Here is a 22,697-nt window from a genome sequence, read left to right on the forward strand (position 1 = left end):
TTTTCAGTAAAACTTAAATGCACAATAATAATCAGAATACCCTTAATTAAAAAAGAAAATAAATAAATAAATAAATACTAGGACCAGCTGTGACAACTTCAGCAGATTGAATTTGATATTTTCTTAGTACTAGCCACAAATATGCAGATACAGATGCAACAGCGTCCCCTGGTGGTTTTAATTGTGAGCCATGTTTAACAAACAAACAAACAAAAAAATGTTAAAAAAAGATAAAGAAAAAGAAAAATAAGAAGAACAAATGGGGAAAAAAGTGTAATCAGGGGTGGAAAGAGTACAAAACACACTGACTATATATACTGCTATATACTGACTGAGTAAATATAGTAAATGTAGTAAAGCTACTGGAGTAATAATTCACCTGAGTAAAAGTAAAAGTAGCATTTTTCAAGTAAGCGTTAATAAGTCATCTGGTGAAAATCTACTTGAGTAATTACTTTACAAATTACGGATTATATGTCTATAATTGATGCAACTGAAAATGTTTCATTTTCTATTCTGGTTTCAGGTTAACTAAACAAGTGAGCTATCCTAAAAGTGAAAAGTATCACTTCAGGTTAGCTCATGTTGTCATTAATACTAGCTGGCTAGCTTACTTAGACAAATGCTGTTGGGGTTTCAGACGCTTGCTAGGGTTATTAGCTAGCTAGCTCATGTTAATTCATACATGTCTTAAGCTGTAGCAGCACTTAGCACATACATTAGATACATTAGATTAGAACAGGGGTGTCCAATCTTATCCGGAAAGGGCCGGTGTGAGTGCAGGCTTTCATTCCAACCAGGCAGAAGCCACACCTGAGTCTACTGAAAGCCAAGGTCAACTGATTAAACAGGTGGGATCGGGTGTGGCTCCTGCTTGATTGGAATGAAAACCTGCACCCACATTGGACCTTTTTGTGGATAAGATTGGACACCTCTATATTAGCAGCACTTAGATAGATACACTACAGGCAATCGCTATTGATCATCAGAGACACATCTTACGTTTACTACAGCGCTTTCATACTGTAAAACATTAAAAGATCTGGCTAGCTAGTCTAGCTCACGCTGCTAGCTAAAGGCTTACCTGTAGATGTTTCTGCAGGTTAGATGTTGAGCTGTGAAATGCCGATATCTCCACAGATTTTGGCTCGGATTATTTGCAGATTATAATCACACTGTTTCTGTCCAAGCATTTTGATTGGGCTAGCAATGCTTATCTGTCTCCACTATCTCAGACATTGCTGCTGCTGACTAACAATTTGATGCCTGATATGAAGACTTGGGACTTATACAAGCCTGATCTGTGAAGTTTAAATAGTTTCAGTACTGCTATGTTACTGTCGATTCCAGTTTTGCATGGAACAGCATGCACTAAATTACACTGCAATGATCACATATCAGATTTATAGCAATTATACTGTTAAAAAAAGCAACCCTCATTAAATCTTTAGTCTGTATTGGAAAATCCTAATAAATCTGCAATTATGCCTAATTGTCTTATGCAATGTATTTGTAATTAGTTTTCTTAGGTATAAGAAAACTAATTATAAATACACCTACCTCATTCTAAGGCATTTTCTTTGTATTACCAGCATCTAAAATAACCCCCAATAGTGAGGTGCATGCCTTAAAGGAAGGTAGAGCAATTTGGTTGCATCTAAACCAGGATGTGTGCTCACTTTAACAGGAAATTACATTGCGTAGACTGAAATACTTGGTGTTGACTTCAGTCATGTGGTCCTCCTCTGTAGTGCACCATCGTCAGAAGTGCATGGGTGTAGACGTTGTGGTGCATCATGGCAAAATCAACTCCCTGTATCCTATGCTGCAACTCCATATCAAATGATACAGACTGCAGATGGAAATCAGTAATCGATTCTGTTTGGTTTATTCAAATCATTTAATCAGGTTTTTGATTACCTTCCTCTGACTCTAATGCTGCTACAAATTAAATAAAAACACTTTAAGATACATTTGAATATATTATACAGCATTGAGTCTGTAGACTTCACCAAATGGTGCATTAAGGCCTCATAAATGGTGCTATTAGGACACACAAAATAAGAACCCCAAGACCAAGAATTGTGTAGTTTTGGACAGGGGTGTTGTCCATATTTCTGTAAGTCTTTCCACACACTGTTAAGGCAAAAGTGCAGGGCAGTTTTAATGTTAATATTGCTCCTCTAGTATCCAGCCTCAGAGCTATTAATCCTCTGATCTTCCATTTTGCTCCTCTTCCTTTTCCTCTCTAGAACTCTCAGTCAAACTCTGCAGTGTCTCTGTCACATCACCAGCGTGAGCCCCGTCTCCGTCTCTCTGTTTGGATGCACTTGCATTCACCTCCTCTGAGTCCTCCTCGACTCTTTCACCACTTCTGTGCCTCCTGATGGTCCTGCGGTTCCTACTGCGCCGTGATTGGTTGCAGTGGAGCGTGCGTCTGCGATGCCATTGGCTGAGGGACTTCTGGGCTTCGGCGCTCAGTTGGCGTGTCGCCAAACGAGACCGGAAGCTGCTAATGTAGAACAAGGAGGCATAGAGGGACGTCAGGTAATAGCCACCTAGAGCAGGAGAGACAGATTTAGATAGAAACTACCAGAAAAGATTCATGGTCACTTTTGACTCACTACTCAATGTGGGGCGAGTTGCAGGAAGGTAACAACAGATTTACGTGTTAGAGCTAATTTTGACAATCTCCAGTGTAGGTGTTGCGGAGATCCAGTTAGCATCACTAGTGGCCAGATATGAAACTTTTAGTCCAGTGTTTATTTAGTCTTCATCAGCTGAGGTGACATTATTATATTTAGAATCTGGTAAAGTAAAGAAAATGCAATATTATGTCTAAAATGTTATGTCCTACTGTACAATACACTTGAAGTAGGCTAGAAAACAGTGGTTCGAATGGAGGCCAGAAACATGATCAGGGCTGCCAGGGCTCAGCAAAATTTCCATCCCAAATACATCTCAAAAACCATACAAAAAGACCTTGACTAGCCCAGAAAGTTCAGGCATTGGAAAAGAGAGACACATGCTTTCTTCTTTTTTCTCAGTCTTTGTGTGGGAAACAAGTTCACCATGGTGCACCCAAATTTTTGAGGTGAGGTGTATTCTCCCTTTTCCCTCACTCAGTCTTTTCAATGTATCCCCATCTGCAACCTTGTTCCAAAACTAGCCCGATTTGGTGTAAAAAACACAACCTTGGCAACCCGGAACCTAATTAATGGCGTTCTAGTTGCATGTTTTTGGCTAAAATTCATTTCAAATACATTTGGGGCTAAAAACACTTATTGTGATAAATGCCTTTCTTTCTTTCTTTCTTTCACAGCTGATGAAGCACTTGTCCTTCATCCTGTTTCTCGGCAAACTTTACATTTTTGCTACATCCACTTATTACTGAGTTACACTACAGTTACTACATATACACTTTATCCTATGCTATTCTATATTTTATTTATAAGTATATTCTAAGATGGTGATAGGGACTCCCCGAGGGGAAAGTCATCAAGTGTCTGTTTAAAAATAGTACTGAACCACAACCATATGGCCTCCTACCTTCTCCCTGTAACTGAGAGGGGTCCAGCAGCTCCATCATGTAGTCTGTGTCTATCTGCAGAGTAACGACATCGCTACGCAGTAATACCCACGTCAGACAGGGCAGGAAATCATCCGCTCCGAAAACCGCACCTGTCAGAAAACAGTGGCATCAGTGGACACACACACATACACTCATCTGGTAAGTGGTAATCCTAAGGTACCAATTAATAAAACAGCCAATAAGTGTAGATACAAGGTATCTTTTAATGTGCATTTAATAAACTGGCATATCAGTGCATATACTTAGGGCGGTATTCAGAGATGGCGAATTACCTGGGAAAGTTACACATATTCAGACTCGGGTTATGCACATAATACTTAAGTCTATTCTCTGGGTGCGCCATTCAGATTATTCCAATTACCTGCTTGTATTTCATGACTCTGAGGTTGTCACATTTTTCCTGAGTAGAAGTGTCAGAGACGGGTTTTGCAATAGTGTCTAGACCACCACCTTTAAACACAACTACTTGCTTTTAAGCTAGAAAAAAAATCAGGGATAGAAAATGACTGAAGAAAGAAGTTCTTTGCTATCAAATGTAGCACAATTTAACATAAAAACAAACAAACAAAAAAAAAAAAACTAAAAAAGTATTAATATAATTATATATATGAATAGGAAGATGGCAAGCATTGAAATAAACATCTAATAGGAGTCCAAGGTCAGAATTGCGCATAACTGAGACACGCCTCACATCTGTTTTAGGCAAACTCCACCCAGTGTGTGTAACACTTGCATAACTTCTGAACAACTAAATCTGTAGTTAAGTCTGAGGTCTGAATACAGATGTGCACAATTTTGGTTTTAAATCCACACTGTGCGTGCTAAACTCTGAACATGGCCCTTGATTTCTGATGCAGTCCTCATTTCTACTGCACTCACCAGGCTTGGCATTGACAGTCATGCTGTGGTAAATGTTTTTGCAGACTTTGAGCAGCAGTTCCACCTTCTTTTGGGGTGAGTATTGTTGATGCATGGTAGCCCAGCGCTGCTGGATCTTCTCCAGCATGGCCACATCAGGCACGCCTGCTCCCGCTGTCCCCTCCAGCTCCTCTAGGCTTCGGCTCACCAGCGTGTGCTGGTTCACTTGCAACCGCTGCAGACTGCCATCCTGCTGCCTTGCCGTCTTCATGCACTCGTACAAATGGGAATACAGTGGCTTCAGAGCCACTTTATGTAAGGCATGCTCCAGCAAGGTATCTGGTGTGGAGAGTGGAACAGAAGATGATAAAGAATTGCGATAGCATGAGACAGGCAATTAGGTTTCAGTGTTCTTCCCTGGACACATTTAACTGTACTAAATACATTTCTTTCTGCATTGGGTTAAGGAACCAAAAGTGTGGACACCGATGGGCTAGAGCAGTTGTTCTCCAAGTGATACATGTGATACATAGCTAGGGGGTCCATAATTTCTTTCAAATTTTTGTTACAGTGCTGGACATCATGACCCACATTATCAAAGTTATTATATTTAGGGGTCCAAGCACCAAAGTCAACTCAGACCTAATGTGTTCTATCTGTGGAAAGTTATATTTATATGTGGAAATAATATTCATGAAGGAAACACACGGTGTCTTCGGTGTCTGTGTAAGAACCACTGGTCTAAAATGATCACTGCTAAAGAAAAAAAACCATGAAATTACTTATCTTATGTTCTGATGATGGACAGAGCTCACAAATCTCATAAAACATGCTACACAATTTTAAAAGCAGGCCTAATATACAGAGGAAATTGTTTACATGTGTAAAGAGCAGATTTTTTTTATTTCAAAATGGGAATTTCAGAATTTCAGAATGGGAAATTTAAAAAAGAATTTCCCACAGAATACTAGCTAGTCCGGTGCAGTGCCTGTGGCTACCCGATTCACACCTCATGCCCAATTTCCATATTAGTAAATGCAGTGTAATGTCATAAATTAACAGATAGTGCACCAATTTGAACCAGACCCCACCCACTTGCAATTGTCTCACATCCAGCCTGAGGTGCTCTGCCCATTCTAGCTGTGGTTAGGTGCTGTGTTTGATGAGGTTTGTAGCAGGGTGCTTATAGGCTGATGCAATGAAACTCACAATATTTTGGTTGCATGGTTAACATTCTGTGAACTTTCTATTTTGTCCCAACTGTAATAACAATTCTGTTGCAACAGGCATATCCATTGCAGACAATGTTCAAATGATGTGTACAAGAAAAGGTTTGCCTGTTGGTAAGAGTGGACATTAAACTTAATTCTGCTAGGTGGTGTATTCTTACCTAGCTCAAAATCAGGCACATCTCCCAGGGAGTCTATGATGATCTGGATTTCGACAGAGTCGTACAACAGTTCCCTCAAATTTGTGAGGGAGGAGCGCACTTCCTGCAGCATCTCTGTACTTGTCATGCTACAAACATCTCTCGTTTTCAGCGTCTGCTCCACAAATCCCCTTAGAGCCTCTGCAAAGGGATTGCTCTTACGTTCACTCATTTCCTGCACACGCTTACTCAGTCGTTTCTGTGGACTCATTAAGCCACCTAGAGCCTGGCCAACTGCTGAAAGCCTGTTCTTAACCTTGTCAGCCAGTTGGAGGCGTGGTGAGTTTTGTACATTGGAGGGGCTTACGGATGGCTCAGGATCAGCCTCCTCGTCTATGCTGCTCATTGACAGAGAATCAAATTCTAGGCATGGAGGGTGGAGCAGGGAGGAAGGAGCAGGTGGGTTCATCCATAGTTTGTCCTCGACCCAAGACACTCGGTGCGGGGACAGAGGGATGGGGCTGCCGATCGAATCTGCACTCACCCTCTTTTGAGGATCTGAGATACTGGAACTGCTTGCTCTGCGCAAAACCACTCCAGTTGGAGTCATCGGGGAAACCGGGTTCTGAACGAGAGAACCTGCTGGAGAGATCAGAGATCAAGTCCATCAGTGGTACTGAAACAGCATGTGAAACTAACCTAAGGTATTGTTCTTTTGGTTTGTGACAGTACCATCTTCAAAGCGGATGACTTTAAAAGCTACAACACTTAGGGCTTGTAGGGTAGGAGTTGGGGTACTTAGGGGTAGAGGTTGCTATTAGCAAGAGCCTTAACCCTCTCTGCTCAAGGGATACCCTAACATGGCTGACCCTGTGCTCTGACTTTAGCTTCCTGTTTCATGGTACTGTACTTACTATGGTACTCTGGTATGGTAAAGGCTATCTGTCTTCCACTTTCATGATTAGAAAACGTGATTTCTCACTTTTTTCTTTTACTATTGACAGCGAAAAAGCAAGGATGTTTATACCATTTGAGAGATTTCTGATTGTTCCCACCATATTCTTATGGCCAGGTTGAGATGGACATCACAGTATTATTAGCAGGTGGCATCTAGTAACCCTTTAAAAAAACTAAAGTGACTTCTTTCCTGTTTACATGGGCCTGAGCACCCACGATCCGAACTGTATGCAGCTAGCATTTTTACTATTTTCAGGGTAACTGTTTACACACGATGTGACAAGACAATCACCGTTTTCAGCAACCTATCTGTCTATGCATAGTGCTGTAAAAAGTCAGCCTCTTGGTTGTTAGCCTGTAGCCACTGCAGTTAAATGTGAGGACAGTAAAGCTCATTTTAAGTTGCAAACACTAATTTGCAATGCAAACCAATGCAACTAGTGTAGATTTTCAAACCCGATTGATGTGGGTAACACCAATCAAGTGCAAAATGTTTCCGATTTGTGATTTTGAAATATTCTACTTTCTTGTTTCTACTATTTCTTATTATCTACCATTGGTGATGTCACTACCAGTCATTGTATGATCTGATTTGGTCATAATAGATTCTAGATTTTGTAGAATTTAACTCAATTCATTTGGTATGGGGAACTATTGTCATTTGTGAAACAGAACTGTTTAAACATCGTTCTTAACATCCAGGAGTTTTGCAAAGAAAAGGTTTCTTTAAAGACACTTTCTAGCAATATTCAAGGAAAATGCTGCAATTGTATGCCTTCTAAACCGCTTTACGCCAACTGTTTCACAACACCTCACAAAAACCAAACCGAAACATCAGGGAAATGTTCATGATGTCACAGGTGTGAATCATACACAGAGTTTAAATACCAGGGAATTCCCCCCTAATCAGTAGAACTGCTGGAAGATTTGTGAAACATCTTCAACATTATAACCCAAGTTCGGTTGCCTAGACTTGAAAGCACATGACCTGGTTGACAAAAAAACTTTAACAGAAATATAGCTGCTGATATACCAGACTAAATAATACTGGCCTGAACATTAAGGTCTGCTAAATAAACACAGCAAATTTGTAGTATAGCTACAATGCACAAAGAACATTGCCAAGACATTAGCGTCACCTGAGCTGTCTAAAGTGGCAGACGAGTCTTCCACCGATTCGGTTCGCTTCTTAAGCCCCGCCCCTGACCAAGCTCTTGCTGTACTCAGCCGCCTCTCGCGCTTGGAAAAGGGGCGATTATTGAGATTTGTGCTGACTGAGGAATGTGTCAGCCAATCATCTCCATGCTCTTGGAGATACAGAGGGTTGATGAAGCAGAGTGCACCATTGGCTGCTGTTAACTGCAATAAAACAAAAGGGATCTTATAAAGCCTCTAACAGTAATTTGTAAGAATTATGTTTCATAACATGTTATGCTAACTGAATACCTATAACAACGTATAATATACTGCTGTATAGGCCAATATAATGTAATATAATGAATGTGCATTCACATGAAACAGGATGATCACAGTAGTATGCTCACCTGTATGGTGCACATTACAGTGTCCTGTGTGTCTGGTGTTCCTGGACTCATTGTGCCTGATGGCAGATCTGATGAGGGACAAAGCCAGGCCTCTGAAAATAACACACATATGTTTGTTATACTATCCTTGTAAGGACTTTCCATTAACATGTTAATATTAATGCAGCTATTTAATACTATGCCAACACCTAAATCTAAACCTAACCTTAATTTTATTTTGCAGCCTAAAAAAAAAAAAATGTAAAATTAAAAAAAAAATCTATGAATATATTTTAAAGCATCTTGAAAACCACATGATTACTACAGGTCTAGAAACACTTTTATCCAGTGCATTACACCTTTAAACATTACGGACAGCACCTTTAAAAGACAAACAGTGACTGAAATGTGATTGGATGATGATATGACAGATGACTAACTTGGACCCAGTGGCGAAACAAGATGCTGTGGCTGTTCAGTTAAGCCACACACCCATGAGGGAACCGACAAACACAAAGGCAACACATCCCTGTGGGAGAGACAGAAATGAAATGTGGTAGTAGAGAATTTAGCAATACATTACTAATAATAAACACACATGCCCCAATACTGCTACTACTGCTACTGCTACTACTACTACTAATAATAATATTAATCATGAAGTTTGAGCTTGAGCATGTTCTTTCTTTTCACTCTTTGAGCAGTCAAACCTTGTGCTTACAATAATTGCAAGCCTGTACAAGTCTAACTCCATAGAAACCAAAGCCCACTGATTTGGAAAAAAGCAGTCTAACTGGATATGCATTACCTGCTTAAAGTGTAGAAGATCACCAGCTGCAGCAGGTCAGAAAAGGCCAGGTGAGATGTATTCAGGCGCTGTGCTGAGGAAGAAAACGAGAAACAGGATGAGAGCTTGCATGTGAAAGGCAGAGCAACAAAAAAAGAAACCGGACAGACTGGTGCTGACTACAGTCTCATGCACAAGGAAGTAGGAAGAGTTACTAGCAGTGAAGTCTTAAGAAATAATTAAAGCCCTTAAGGTTGTTTGCGTACTAGAAGAAAAACAATGTTTTATCGTTAATGGGACATTGTTATAGCATGCATTGAACTGTAATGGTACTTTATAAACAGATTTCGAATACACTTTTGCTTTTGCAAGCATGCTGACAAAGCTACTTTTAATTTCGCACATTTGGTTTTTTTTTTCTTTCAGTTGTTTTTTTTTCTTTCTGTTTTAAGCTGAGCCACCCTAACTGCCAACGACTTCTCCTTCAAGCTTAATTAACGTGCTTCAAATTTTAGACAGGCAGATAGATAGATAGATAGATAGATAGATATCCCTTTATGTTTGTAGTGTGTTAAATAATTTATGAAAATGCATATTATACTACTGTTAAAGCATAAACAAAATAAATACCTCATGCAATTACTGATATTTATTGCTTCAACATATGTGGACACTGTGTAGTCATATTAAAATATATATATATATATATATATATATATATTTAAACACATTGCCATGCAGTGCCAACACTGTAGAGACTAACAACACTAAGACTGTTTACTAGGTTCAAAGTCAAACACTGAGATCACTGTTGCCACATCCAACAGGATTTTCAACTCTTAGTCAATTTCAATGTTCATTTCTATGTTGGGGGGTTTATTTTAAAATGATGTTCATCTGACAATGACTTATTTTTTAAAGGTACGCAGTAATTTGGGTGCCATTAACTCTAGAGTGTAAACTCTAAACACTGTTGTGGGTGAAATTCCCAGGAGTTTCTGAAATACTCAAAGCAGCCCTTCTGCTACCAACCTCCATGCCATGATCAAAGTCACAGAGATCACAGTTTTCTTTTTTTTTTTTAATTGAATGTGAACATTAACTGAAACTCTTGACCTGTATCTGCAAGATTTTATGCATTGCACTGCTGCCGTGTGATTGGCTGATTAGAGAACTGCATGAATGTGCAGGTGTACAGGTGTTCCTAATAAAGTGGATGTGAGTGTATATACACTCAGTGGTGTGAGTGGTGTGAGGAACACCTGCACATTCATGCAATTATCCAATCAGCCAAACATGTGGCAGCAGTGCAATGCATAAAATCATGCAGATACAGATGTCATCCGGTCTTTTTCCAATCTTCAGCTGCCCAGTTTGGATGGGCCGGTGCCCATTTTTAAATAAAACATAAAGGATAGCAATCCTTAATTAGCAAAAACTGTACCGAACAATCAAAACCCTAAAATATGTAACAGAATACAGCCACAGTGAACGCTCTGGGCCGGAGTGGAGCGAATGTGCAGCAAAATTACACAATAGATTTCTCTAACACAAATCCCAACTCGGCTCATTTACAATCCTGAAAGTCTGATTTTATCCTTAGGGGATCTTTATGGAAGTATAAAAGGATGGATGGATGTGGTGTGATATTGATTAAATGAATGAAGAAACATTTATTACACCTTTTTTATTACAGCAGTTTTGCTTTTAGCTATTTTACACCGTGGTCCATTCTATACAGTTCTGTTTGTATCAGTTGACTAATTACAATACAGTATAAACTAGAGAGATAAATATCTACTACCTCAAAAACTGATATAAAATATCTACTGTAATGACACTAGTTATTGTTTTGAGGTCATGGTACTCAAAAAAAGAAAACCAGCAGTTGTGGTTTTAAAAAAATGGATTTTTTAAAAATAGATGTATTCAGTTTCAGTGCATTTTGGACTTTTGTTTCAATCTGTGTGTACAAAGAGATGTGTGTGTAATCTCGTAAAAGTGAACTTGAATGTTTAAGAACAAAAAACTGTGAGTCTGTGTTTTACTTACCTGAGCCAGTGTGTATGATGGGAAAGTCTTGTACTTTCTTGGCTTGGTCATCGACAGACACACACAGGAGTTTATTCTGAGAAGAAGAGTCAGACACCACCAGGAAACTCTGTTTGGAGTGAAAGTGTTCGGGTCACTAAAGATGCATGATATTTATATCGGCGATATTGATATATATACAGGAATCTGGAGTTTCATTATTTTGGAATGTACTACAGTATAATTGCATAAATATTAGATGAAATTATTACTTATAGATTTGTAAGTTAAACTCTATTAATGATTCTATGATTAATAGAATTAATAGATTAATAATGGGTTAATGATTCTATGTGCTTCTCAAAAAATGTGCTCCTAAACATTTATTTCAAATTGTAAGCTGATTCCTTTTTACGTGTGATTGCACAAGTCTAAAAATACACACACATGCACTGAGGTACAGAAGAAGGCACAGACTATACATAGGTGCGTAGATTTGCCTCACGCAAAAAGGAAGTCGGCATGCTCGGCAGTAGAGAACTACACGAAAAGCAAAACCGAAAAAGTCCCACTGACAGAGAGAGAGAGGAAAGCTGTAGAAGTTACTTGCATTCAAACGGAAAACCACACACCACTGCCACTGACTACACTCACACTGGTGGTGTAAGAAATTCATTTTCAAATAGTGAGTTATATATGACAGCTTATCATATGTTGAGATTCAATGCCTATTCCTCAACATGAATGTAATGATATGTAAGAAGTTATCAAGAACAAAAACTAATCTGATGTCATGTAATCTACCTTCCTGGAGTGCGTATGTCTTATTATGTGAAAGGAAAACATGATTAGTCCACCTTTTGACCAACACAAATTCACCTTTTGAATTTAAATTTGAAAAATCAGCTGAGTATTCCAGGAGGAAAAAAACCCCTGTTCAACCTTTTGCTGAAAAAAGAAAATCCCAACAATTATAAAAACATATTTTGTGAAATTCAAATCTGTTTTGGTCACTCAAAAGGAAATTCATGTTTTTAAATCTATGTTAATTATTCACACCACTTCAAAAATGTAATTATTAAATTGAAGCTGTATGTCTTACCACCAGACGATTGCTATGCTCGTCCTGTTTGATGCTTAGCTCTCATTACTTCTGCAATTATTTTGTGATTAAAAGGGAAGCAGACAGAAAAGGAACAATGCAAACGGCAGACCTCTCAACCACATAGCGATGTTATCGTTTATCATCTTTATTGCACAGTTTCATCCAAGTTAAGATATTCATAAAGCTTTATGACTGTGCTTATAATTCTTGAGTAAACTCATTCTAATACGTTATGGTTTCTATAGTAACAGGTTCCACATAAACAGATTAGAAATTGTGGAATTGTTGATAAGTTTTCTGTGAGGAGACATTTCTTTTGCATATTTTTTGGAAAGACTGTCCATCAGAGGTAAAGCTGTAAGGTGTCTGACACAGGAAAGTCTTCAGGATGGAGGGCTTTGAGCTTCGCGGTTTCTCAGCAACCTGACAAGCTGCATTTTGTTTTGTCTTATTATCTTCAGAGACAAAAAGTGGCTGGTGAGGGAACGTCTGTTTATAACAACCGCTAATAAAACTAACTCGTGGACGTTCCATAACATTAAATGTAACTATAAATGGATAAAAAGTGTTGCGTCTTTCTTTAAAAAAAATTTATTGGCAAATTGCAGATGTTATAGCAAAGTAATCAACTTCAGTGTGGTAACGGCATCACACCTATCTGTCATTGATTTTTTTTCTATAACAGCACGTCCTGAAGTGTTTTATTCCATACGTAGTCATCATAATGCCTCGTGACATATCGTACTATTGTTATGAATGTGCATAATGATAGATTTTGTAAAAGACATCATAATTTTGTACAATCCTTAATAAATTTTAAACATTTCAAATATTAGAATTCTTAGAGTGAATGATATGCACTATATTGCTGAAAGTTTGTGGACACCTGACCTTCACACCCTTATGTGGTTCTTCCCGAAACTGTTAACACAACTGAAGCACATAATTGTATAAGATGTCTTTGTATGCTGTAGCTTTACAATTTCCCTTAACTGGAACTAAGATTCCAAACAATTCCAGCATGACAATGCAAGTCCATGAAGACATGATGTTCCAAGGTTAGTGAGGAAGAACTCGAGGGGCCTACACAGAACCCTGACCTCAACCCCACTGAATACCTTTGAGGTGAACTGCAACGCTGACTGCAACCCCAGGCCTCTTCACCTAACATCAGTGCCTGACCTCACTAATGCTCTTGTGGCTGAATGAGCACAAATCCCCACAGCCACGCTCCAAAATCTAGTGGAAAGCCTTTCCAGAAGAGTGGAGGTTATATATTATAACAGCAAAGGGAGGACTAAATCTGGAATGGGATGTTCAAAAAGCACATATGAGTGTGATGGCCATATAGTGTATTACATTCAATCACTATTTAATCATATTATTGTCGCAAGGTGTTCTAAAAATAATTTTCAAGCATATAATGTAAACATTCAAGCCTGAACTAATTAAATGGTCTGCAAATGTTCAAGAATGCAAGAATCCAGTTACTGAAATACTTACACTGTATTGTCAATTACCGAAATTATAAGCACAGTTATAATGACGTATGAATACAGCGTTCATAGAGTTATTAATGAGTTAATAGGATCATAGAGAGTAATCTGTGATCAGAGTCATTGCCAGAATCTACATTATCAACATCCAAGCGGCCAGACAGAGGACCAAACCAGAAACTAAACCAGAACACAAGTAGGAACTAATGAAAAAGGGAAATGCTGTAACTGGGAAACCAGGAGATTAGAGAAACCAAAGAAACATGGCTTAGAATTGCACATACAGGACTTTAAAAAATGCCTCCACACACAAACACTGCAGACTGTATATACACAGGCCGAAAACACAAAACAGGACACGGGTGAAACAGTATAAATATAGTGACTGGGACGTTACCCCTGGTGGCCTGCCCCACAAGGCAGCATGGGCTCCCTGTCCGTCCCACGGACTTCCTGGGTTCCATGCCCCCTGACACTGACGTAACCCCTGCAATAAAGCCACAGGGCTTCTCTGAGTCACCGAGTCACCATTGGGGAGCTGGTCAGAAAGGCTCGTCCTGCAGGAAACAAGAAATATTTATAGAAATGTAAAAATAACGTGGAAAAAAGGGAACCGATTTTATTAGCAGTGCACAGATAACCCTTATATTTGGTTATTTTTTTCTAATGCACCACATTGAGGCAATTTATCCTCAGAACCACAAGGTGAATGAACAATTTTTAATAATTTTCCCCTCTTTTCCTACATTTCCTATTGAAGGATCCCCAAACATCGAAGGATCCCCAAAACACTGTTTTTTCGTGTGTGCTTATTTGCATTAAAAAATTTTCTTGATGTGGTCGAGGAAGCCAGTTGACAAAAATCCAAATTGTAAGAGTGTCTATGCAATGTGAAAACAAAATAAAGGTAATGTTTTAAACCATTAAATCACAGCTTGTTTCTTAGGTTGTATTTTGGTAAGATTTGAAAAATATTTGGAAACATTTTCTAATAATGTCTATTTGCTAGCTAGCTCTAGTGATCTGTTCTGGCACTCGTCATTGTCCTACTCTTTCTTGTTATTCCTTCCTGCAAAAGTGTTGCTTAAATGTGTCTTGAATATCTGACCCAAACCTGCTCCCCTGCTGAGATGGACATAACTGAAACTAGAAATTAGTAAATGAGTAAATTAGCAATAAAATATTGATAATGAATTAATTTTAGAGTTAAAATTGAAGGATCTGGACTGGGTCAATGGGACAGCCATTGTTAGTGAACAGAACATATTATGGATAGGGAATGGACGTGGTGGTGCAGGCATGAGGCAAATAACAGAGTATTTAAATAATTAACTTTTTTTTCAGACACTACAATCCAAGTATAGATCTGAGAGTTGTGGGTCATCCTGTGATTTGAACTGACAATTAGGTCAGAACCTTAACCACTGAAACACCACTGCTACGTGAATTGAACAGTCATGACAACGCATGTCAAACATGAATAAACTGGTTTGCAAAGAGGAACAGTTAAGCGGAGAGTTGCTTAACACAGCAAAACTATTAATGAACTGTAATATATGTGAGCTAGCATTAACCAAAATCACAAATGTTTAAAAATGCAGAATTGATGGGATGAAAAAAAAAGACATGGAGGTTGGTATTTGGATCTCTAAACCAAGGGTTCCATTAACTTATAATTAAAATAAATTTCACAAACCTCATCATCTTTTATTTAATCAGCTTATCCAACTATTAAATATCTCATTGTAATATATCTCATTGTTATATATCTCATACCTCTGTGTATCTGGACTCTTTACTTACATGTGTACAATAACATTTCACCTATTTATTGGAACTATTGAGGTTTTTATTAGATCCTAGTTAACACATTAGGTCCTAGTTGATATTATTTATAGGCTACATGCTTTAAAGTTATCGGGCTTTGGATTCAATTCGACTGACCAGTCAAACAGGATAATAACTATAAGAATTCAATAATGATTACAATAACTTTAATAATGGTAGCTTGCGATTTACACCACTGTAACAAAATAAAAAATCAAAAACTCCCCTAAACAATGTAAGTAGACTATATAGGTAGTCTAAAGCATCATCTTTCACGCTTATTTCGTCATCCAGATAGGGTTATGAATATTGAAGCCTAAAGAATTTCTGTTTCAAACTGCTGTGGAGTGGATCCACGATGACGAACACTTTCTCCAGCAAATCATTAGGTTAAATGGTTGTATAACTGCTAATGATTTTGAGGCCATTTTATATTTCCAGTAGCACTTTATTAGATACATAATATTAATCTTTCAGGAGGTCTGTCTGTTATGATGCCCTTCCTGTTTTTATACTTTATATCAGTATACACAGCGGTAATATGTGTGTATCTCTCTGAAGTTTATGCCTAAGTCTCATTTATTCTATCCATCTGGTTACTAGAGATTTGTACCTAAGAACTGCTGCTGTAATCATAAAGATTATGATTCATAAAGACGCATCGTGTAGGTTATAGACTAGACAGTATGTAATTGTAGAAGAGTAATTTATATTTATAATCTCACTATATCAGGTATCACCCAGAACTAGTCTGGTTCCTCACAATGTTTGTTCCTCATGTCCTCTCAGGAGGTTTTTCCTTGCCACTGTTGCCTCTGGCTTGTTCATTCAAGATCAAAATATAACTCTACACCCAAATTTGTGACTATGTCTATTGTTAAAAACTGCTATACAAATTAAAATGAAATGAATTGAAGTTCCTATAAATATATTTGACTGCTGTTCATCATTAATTCCCATTGTGGGTGGATTAGTCACACTCATGTAACGATGCAAATATGGAGGTTCTCACCTGTTCCCACTCTTTGTGGGCTCATCATCCAATCTCTTCATTGTATGTGATCAACTGGGCGAGGCCATGACCTTTTCAGGAAGTCTTACTAAGCCACTTTCTGTGTGCTGGTGAAGCTCCTCCTGTGGTGTTTCAGAGGCAGAGGAAGCATTCGGTTCCCTTTATAGTGATTAGAAACACAAAAGTACAGAAACCAAACTCAGAAATCAAGCACATAAAGTTTCCAGAAAAACAAGACAAAAGTCCTTCATCAGCTGTTCACTCTTTCCACACCTCGAGCACACGCTTAGCTAATGAAGGATGTTTTTCTGAATCATCCGGTTTCTCTGGAAATTGCAATGAATGGGTCAAAGAAAAAAATAGTTTTCAAAAAGGTAAAAAAATGCTATATTATGCATCCATGGGTGGAAAATACTTGAGTACTTCGCTACTATGCTTAACTATTGTTTGGGGTATTTATACTTTACTTGAGTAGTTATTGAAATTGAATACTTGTACACATTTCCAAAAAAAAAAACTCTTAGGTTTTCTCCTTACATTTTTATTTAGACCTTCAAGGTACGTGTTACAAATCTCAAAGGTCTCTTCTTCTCTCATCCAGCCATGACATTAATTAAATGGGCTTAGATTCTTAAAAGAAACGTCTAACAGTTTTAGGTAAGTAATAACAGTTTTTTTTTTACATGAAAACATTTCGTCCATTAAAAACATTTACTTTTTGATGCTTCATTATATTTAAAAGTAATAATTTTTTTTAAGTTCACCTAAACACATTTTTGGCTGGATACACTATATGGCCAAAAGTATGTAGACACCTGACCATCACACTCCTATGTGGTTTTTGAACATCGCTTTCCAGATTTAGTCCTCCCTTTTGCTTTTATAATAATCTGAACTCTTCCGGGAAGGCTTTAGCTAGAGTGTGGCTTTAATCATTTGCCCAAGCAACAAGAGCATTAGTGAGGTGAGGCTCTGATGTCGGGCGAGGAGACCTGGCGCACAGTCGATGTTCCAGTTCCTGCGCTGTCCTGCGCTTTGTGCACAGGGGTATTGTCATGCTAGAACATGTTTGGGCCTCTTAGTTCCAGTGAAGGGAAACTGTAATGCTACAGCATACGAAGACATTCTATACAACTGTGTGCTTCCAACTTTGTGGCAACAGTTTGGGGAAGAAGGTATGGATGTGATGATCAGGTGTCCACAAACTTTTGGCCATGTAGTGTATTTCCACATTTCAGTTATATTAATGTGTAAGGATTTTGACACATTAACTTATATTTTCACTTAAGTCGATTTCCCGGGGCTTTTTCCCCACCCCTGCTATGAATATTTAGTCATATTAAAAATTTTCCATAAAATGAGCAGCCTTTAGAAAAAAAAAAAAGACACATCCCATGCTTGACTCAAGTTTGACGTCCCATGTTGCAGAGTAAAAGTTTCCGAAAAGTACTTTGGTATCAGCTGAATTGATATTCAAAATTTTTAGCTCTTGAAGGCATAAAATTCATTGTGCCTGAAGTTATTAGAGTGTAGAAATGCTTAAGTTACCTTACTTTATAGCTTCATTAGCGACAAACAGCAATGCTAACAAGTGTTTCACCTCCTATAGGAGCCCTTTGGTTGAACAGCTGATGAAGGATTTTTGTGTGAAAAGTCTTGCTTTTCTGTTAACTGTGTACTACAGTGCAGTTTTTTACTACCTCTTTATCAATACAAAATACCATTGTTGCAAAATGATTAGGGCAAAATAGGAAATGAAGCAACACTGACAACAAAGGTTGCATCCTTTTCTACTTTATCTGCTCTTATCCTAGGTTTCATTGTGTTTCCTGGTATGTTGCAGTTATATCATGCATGAAATCATAACTGTCTCCAAAAAGCAGAAATTCAGACTACTAGACGGAGCCGCCTTGATGATGTGAGTGAGGCTGCACAAACGTAAAGATCCCTGTTACTTCTGAATGTGTCTTGGTGTCTTTCAGATCTCCACTCGATACACATCAGTTAACTGAATCTTCAGCCTAATAATGATGAATAATCAGTATTTTCTTAGATATTAATAAACCTCAAACTTTATAGCACGAACAGGTGTGGCCTCTCTAGTGGCGTGGCGTGGCGTGAACGCACGAGATCTCTATAACAAGAGTGATGGTTCTTTAAAATAATGAACACTTTAAAAGCTTCTTTAAGTAATGGTCACTTAAAAAGCAAAATGGCTAATTAATTTAAAAGGTCTCAATAACAGTTCATCAATGAACTCATGTATCCAGAATGCTTTTAATCTAATGCCTTTAGTTTAATTCTAACACACACAACTATCATAGCACACTAAAAAAACGAGACTGATGATGTATAATAAAATTAAACTCACTCATTAATCGACTCTTCAGTTGGTTCTTCTAGGCCTCGGTGTTTAGAGAAATTGCTACCCGCTGAGTCTCACGCCTGCACCTCCTCACTGCACAGCTCATCTTGGTTTCAGTCCTGTTGTGAAACTGTGCCTCGCCATTATGAAAGGTTAACTTTCAGACTGCATCACACAACTCAGGTGATTCTACTACTGGACTTCTCTGTATCTATCAGACTCTATCAGACCTGCCGTGACATTTCACCACACTTTCTTTCTTTTTTTTTTAACCCTATGTATGCTTTTTGTTTGAGTGCGCTTCCTTTCCCTCCTCCCTTTGAAGACTGTGGTAAACCTCTCTCTCACACACACACACACACTCATACATACACACACTCAAACATGCATTTTTACACATAGGCAGTGATGAAACACGCTGTATTCAGGAGCAACTGCTGCTCGGCTTCAGCCAACGCTTCTCAAAGTGGAGTTTATGGAAATCACAACCTACAGTTCTTACAGTTATTAGTCTGTTTGACTGGTCAGACCAATTAAATGGGTTTCATGCAAGATCTATAAATAATACCAAGTTGATCTAATGTGTTCTTTCAGCTAATGGCTGCAAAAAAGTTTGAGAATCCCTGTTCTAGTCACCTCAGGAAAGTTATACAAAGGCATAAAGAAAGTCATATTTTATAAGTGGCCAATCTGTTCAAAATCTGAAGTAGGTGCTGAGCCCAATTCACACAGGCTACTGCTACACATATAATATCATACATTAGTTTAGTTTATTAAGTTTGTTGATGGTGGAGTGGCTGGCCCGCTTTATGTCCCAGGGCGCCCTCATGTCTGTGTTACCTTCTGGCTCTCACCTTTAGTTACGCTGTCATAGCTAGTCTTGCGGAAGTCCTTGCTTGCCCTCTGTACACCGTACACATATTCTTTAATCATTACATGACAGTTAGCATACCTAACAATCTCTCTCTCCCTCCCTCTCTTTCTGTCGAGCTACACATGCTGCTCCTGAGATGCCAGTGATCCTGACCCCTTCTGCTCTACGGACCTGCCTGATCCATCCTGATGCCCTGCTTCTAGTTGGAGTTGTCATCACTTGAAAACCATTCGCTGTTGCTGAGGATGGCCTCATACGGATACATGAGATTACTGAGGATGGTAGAAACCATGAAGATGGCTTTGGACTTCAACTGATATGAACAGTTTTGCTACAATGGCTTGAGACTACAATTGCTTTGATAGCTTTAGGACTGCAATTGCCATGACCAGTTTTGCACTCTAGTCTCCATCAGTGAAGAGTTGATAACTTCAACAAAAATAGGTTCCCTTTTGAGTCTGGTTCCTCTCAAGGTTTCTTCCTCATATCATCTCAGGGAGGTTTTTTCTTGCCACCGTCGCCTCTGGCTTGCTTATTAGGAATAAATTCATAAATTTATCATGTATATCCTATATTTATTTATTTCTGTAAAGCTGCTTTGTGACAATGTCCATTGCTAAAATTGAACTGAATTATTATTAAACTCACAGTACAATGACATTTCTTAAGCACCAAAAAAAAAATTGTCACATAGAGCTACATTTTATGTTTTACTCTGATACCACAATGCTGTTGAATTCTCGGTTCTGATTGGTCAGAAGGTGTTGATTCATTTTCTATAACAGCAGTTTTGACAATAATTTCAGGTGCAAGGTTTATATTAATGCACTCACTCTAATATGTTATCGTTTCTATAGTAACAACTTACAGGGACAGTATGGGGAGTTCTGCGGAAATAACGTGTAAATATTGATATGGTGAAGTTTTCTTTTGGGAGATGTTTATTTAGCATTTTTGAAAGATGTCTTCAGTGTTGGCGCCTTGTAACTGTCAGAAGTAAAGCTGTATTTTTAAAGTTTCCAACTGGAAAAGACTTCAGAGGACTTTCCACTTTGTGCTTTCTTCGTAACGTAGCATAATGTAGCATAATGTAACGTAATGCATCATTACAAAAGAGAGAGAGAGAGAGAGAGAGATGGATGGATGGACTTCATTGATCCTCAAGGGGAAATTTGGGTGCTACAGCAGCAAAGGACATTGAAGTACTAGACAACGGTATAACATTCAATATACTTTATATGAATAATTAACGCAGTGCAAAGAGACATCAGTGATAATGTGCAAAAGTATAGTGTCATGTGATAAGGTGCAAAAATCCGAGGTGCAGAAGGACAGCATCAGCATAACAGTAAAACAAATAGGTGCAAAACTACAACAAGGTGCATAATAGCAGCAGCAGACATTCATTCATTCATTCATTCATTCATAACAACCAAGTGGTGGTCTGCATTGTATGTGTGTATGTGTGTATATGAATAAATTCTTTCCAGTTGTTCATTCATTCTGAGAAGCTAGGGGTGCGTCCTACTGGGAGGAGATGTTGTGGAGCCTCATGGCAGCTGGTAGAAATGACCCGCAATAGCGCTTCATTGAACACCATGGTGGTATGAGCCGAGAGCTAAATGTGCTGAAAGTGCCATGTACAGGACGGGCAGAACTGTTCATCACGATCTCCAGTCTTGCTACCATCCTCTTCTCTCTGATTGTTTCTAATGAGTCTCATGTCAGTCCTGTGATAGAGTAGGCCTTTCTGATCAGCTTATTGAGGTGTTTCGTGTCTCCTGCAGTGATACTCCTCACCCAGCAGACCACACCACAGAAAACAACGCTGGTCATAATCGACTTTTAGAAAAGCCCCAGAAGTCTGCTGCACACATTGAAGGACCTGAGCTTCCTTAGAAAAGATGGAAAGATTAACATGAAAAACTTTTATGCCTTATTAAATTTTTAACAGGCTAGCGAGGGAATGACCTTATATGACCTTATATATGACAATATATTGCTATATATGACTACTATAACAAATTGTTTGTCTGTTACAAATATTTAAATACTTATCATATTTAGTTGTTATCAACCAATCTATCATTTACATTTACGGCATTTGGCAGACGCCCTTATCCAGAGCGACTTAGATTTATGTTGTTTTTATACAACTGAGCAGGTAAGGGTTAAGGGCCTTGCTTAAGGGCCCGGCAGTGGCAGCGCTAGGATTTGAACTCATGACCTCAAGTAGTCCGATCAGTTTGTATATGTAGTTAGCTAATGCTAGCTAAGCCTTTTTAAAAACTGCCTCGAAAATGTGCAGGTGTATCATTGAGTACCTCTGCATTTTAGTTCAAATATTGCTGTTGTACTGCTTTAATCATTTATTTAAAAGAAGACTTAAATAAAATATTTTGATTCATAGCTATCTAGCTTTCTTAGCGAGGTAGTGCAAAGCTAACATTAGCTAGCTATGCATTTAACATATTAAGAGTGGAATAGATTGTTTCACTATTTTTTTATTTATGTTATGAATGGATATGCAGTTACACTGTAGCTTTCCTGTCTGTGGAATTATGACTTTATCAAATAATAGAGTTGAGTTGATCCAGGAACATTTCCCACCTGAAGAAATCATCATTGCATTACTAACCGCAGTGTCTAGCTCTTTACTATATAAAGAAATGATAAGCTGAGCATCCTGTTGTGCAAGTAACTGAACTGGCTTCTCCTGAGAGCTAGTTAAGTAACTACCATAACAGCTTTCTTAACAGCTTACAGCTTATTTCACAATCAGCCTTAATGCTTTAAAGTGTGATTATAAGCAAGGAAGAGGCTCCTTACAGTCAGCTTAGGTCTAATTACAAACAGCATTTTATTAGTTACAGGCCAAGTAAAACAACCCCATAATATTAG

General features: G+C 38.3%; 1 protein-coding gene across 4 annotated transcripts; it reads right to left on the reverse strand.

Annotated features, from left to right (window-relative positions):
- On the reverse strand, positions 1 to 19,257 carry rinl (Ras and Rab interactor-like). Of its 4 annotated transcripts, none has more exons than XM_026941433.3 (12): positions 18,929 to 19,257; positions 16,558 to 16,716; positions 14,116 to 14,275; positions 11,139 to 11,247; positions 9,108 to 9,180; positions 8,740 to 8,828; positions 8,321 to 8,412; positions 7,916 to 8,135; positions 5,841 to 6,458; positions 4,472 to 4,789; positions 3,550 to 3,681; positions 1 to 2,558 (listed from the first exon to the last, which is right to left on the reverse strand). In XM_026941433.3, exons 2-12 carry the CDS (start codon positions 16,596 to 16,598, stop codon positions 2,206 to 2,208), a joined length of 2,205 nt encoding a protein of 734 aa, XP_026797234.3. In that variant the 5' UTR covers positions 16,599 to 16,716; positions 18,929 to 19,257; the 3' UTR covers positions 1 to 2,205. The 4 variants fall into 4 exon arrangements, with proteins under 4 accessions (XP_026797234.3, XP_026797235.3, XP_026797236.3 ...); XM_026941431.3 differs by having other exon boundaries at positions 2 to 2,558; positions 5,841 to 6,461; XM_026941434.3 differs by lacking the exons at positions 16,558 to 16,716; positions 18,929 to 19,257 and having other exon boundaries at positions 5,841 to 6,461; positions 9,108 to 9,175; positions 14,116 to 14,272.
- Between the last annotated feature and the right edge of the window lie 3,440 nt (positions 19,258 to 22,697).

This window comes from Pangasianodon hypophthalmus, chromosome 21 (genome assembly GCF_027358585.1).
Source record: "Pangasianodon hypophthalmus isolate fPanHyp1 chromosome 21, fPanHyp1.pri, whole genome shotgun sequence".
Classification (NCBI taxonomy): Eukaryota; Metazoa; Chordata; class Actinopteri; order Siluriformes; family Pangasiidae; genus Pangasianodon; species Pangasianodon hypophthalmus.

Excerpts from the sequence above, each read along its gene's own strand:
- rinl (XM_026941431.3), bottom strand. The coding sequence starts at position 16,598 with ATGAAGAGATTGGATGATGAGCCCACAAAGAGTGGGAACAG. Across the intron at positions 4,790-5,840 it reads TGTGCCTGATTTTGAGCTAG|ATACCTTGCTGGAGCATGCC; the intron begins GTAAGAATACAC and ends TCTCCACACCAG. Across the intron at positions 2,559-3,549 it reads CTCTCAGTTACAGGGAGAAG|GTGGCTATTACCTGACGTCC; the intron begins GTAGGAGGCCAT and ends CTCCTGCTCTAG.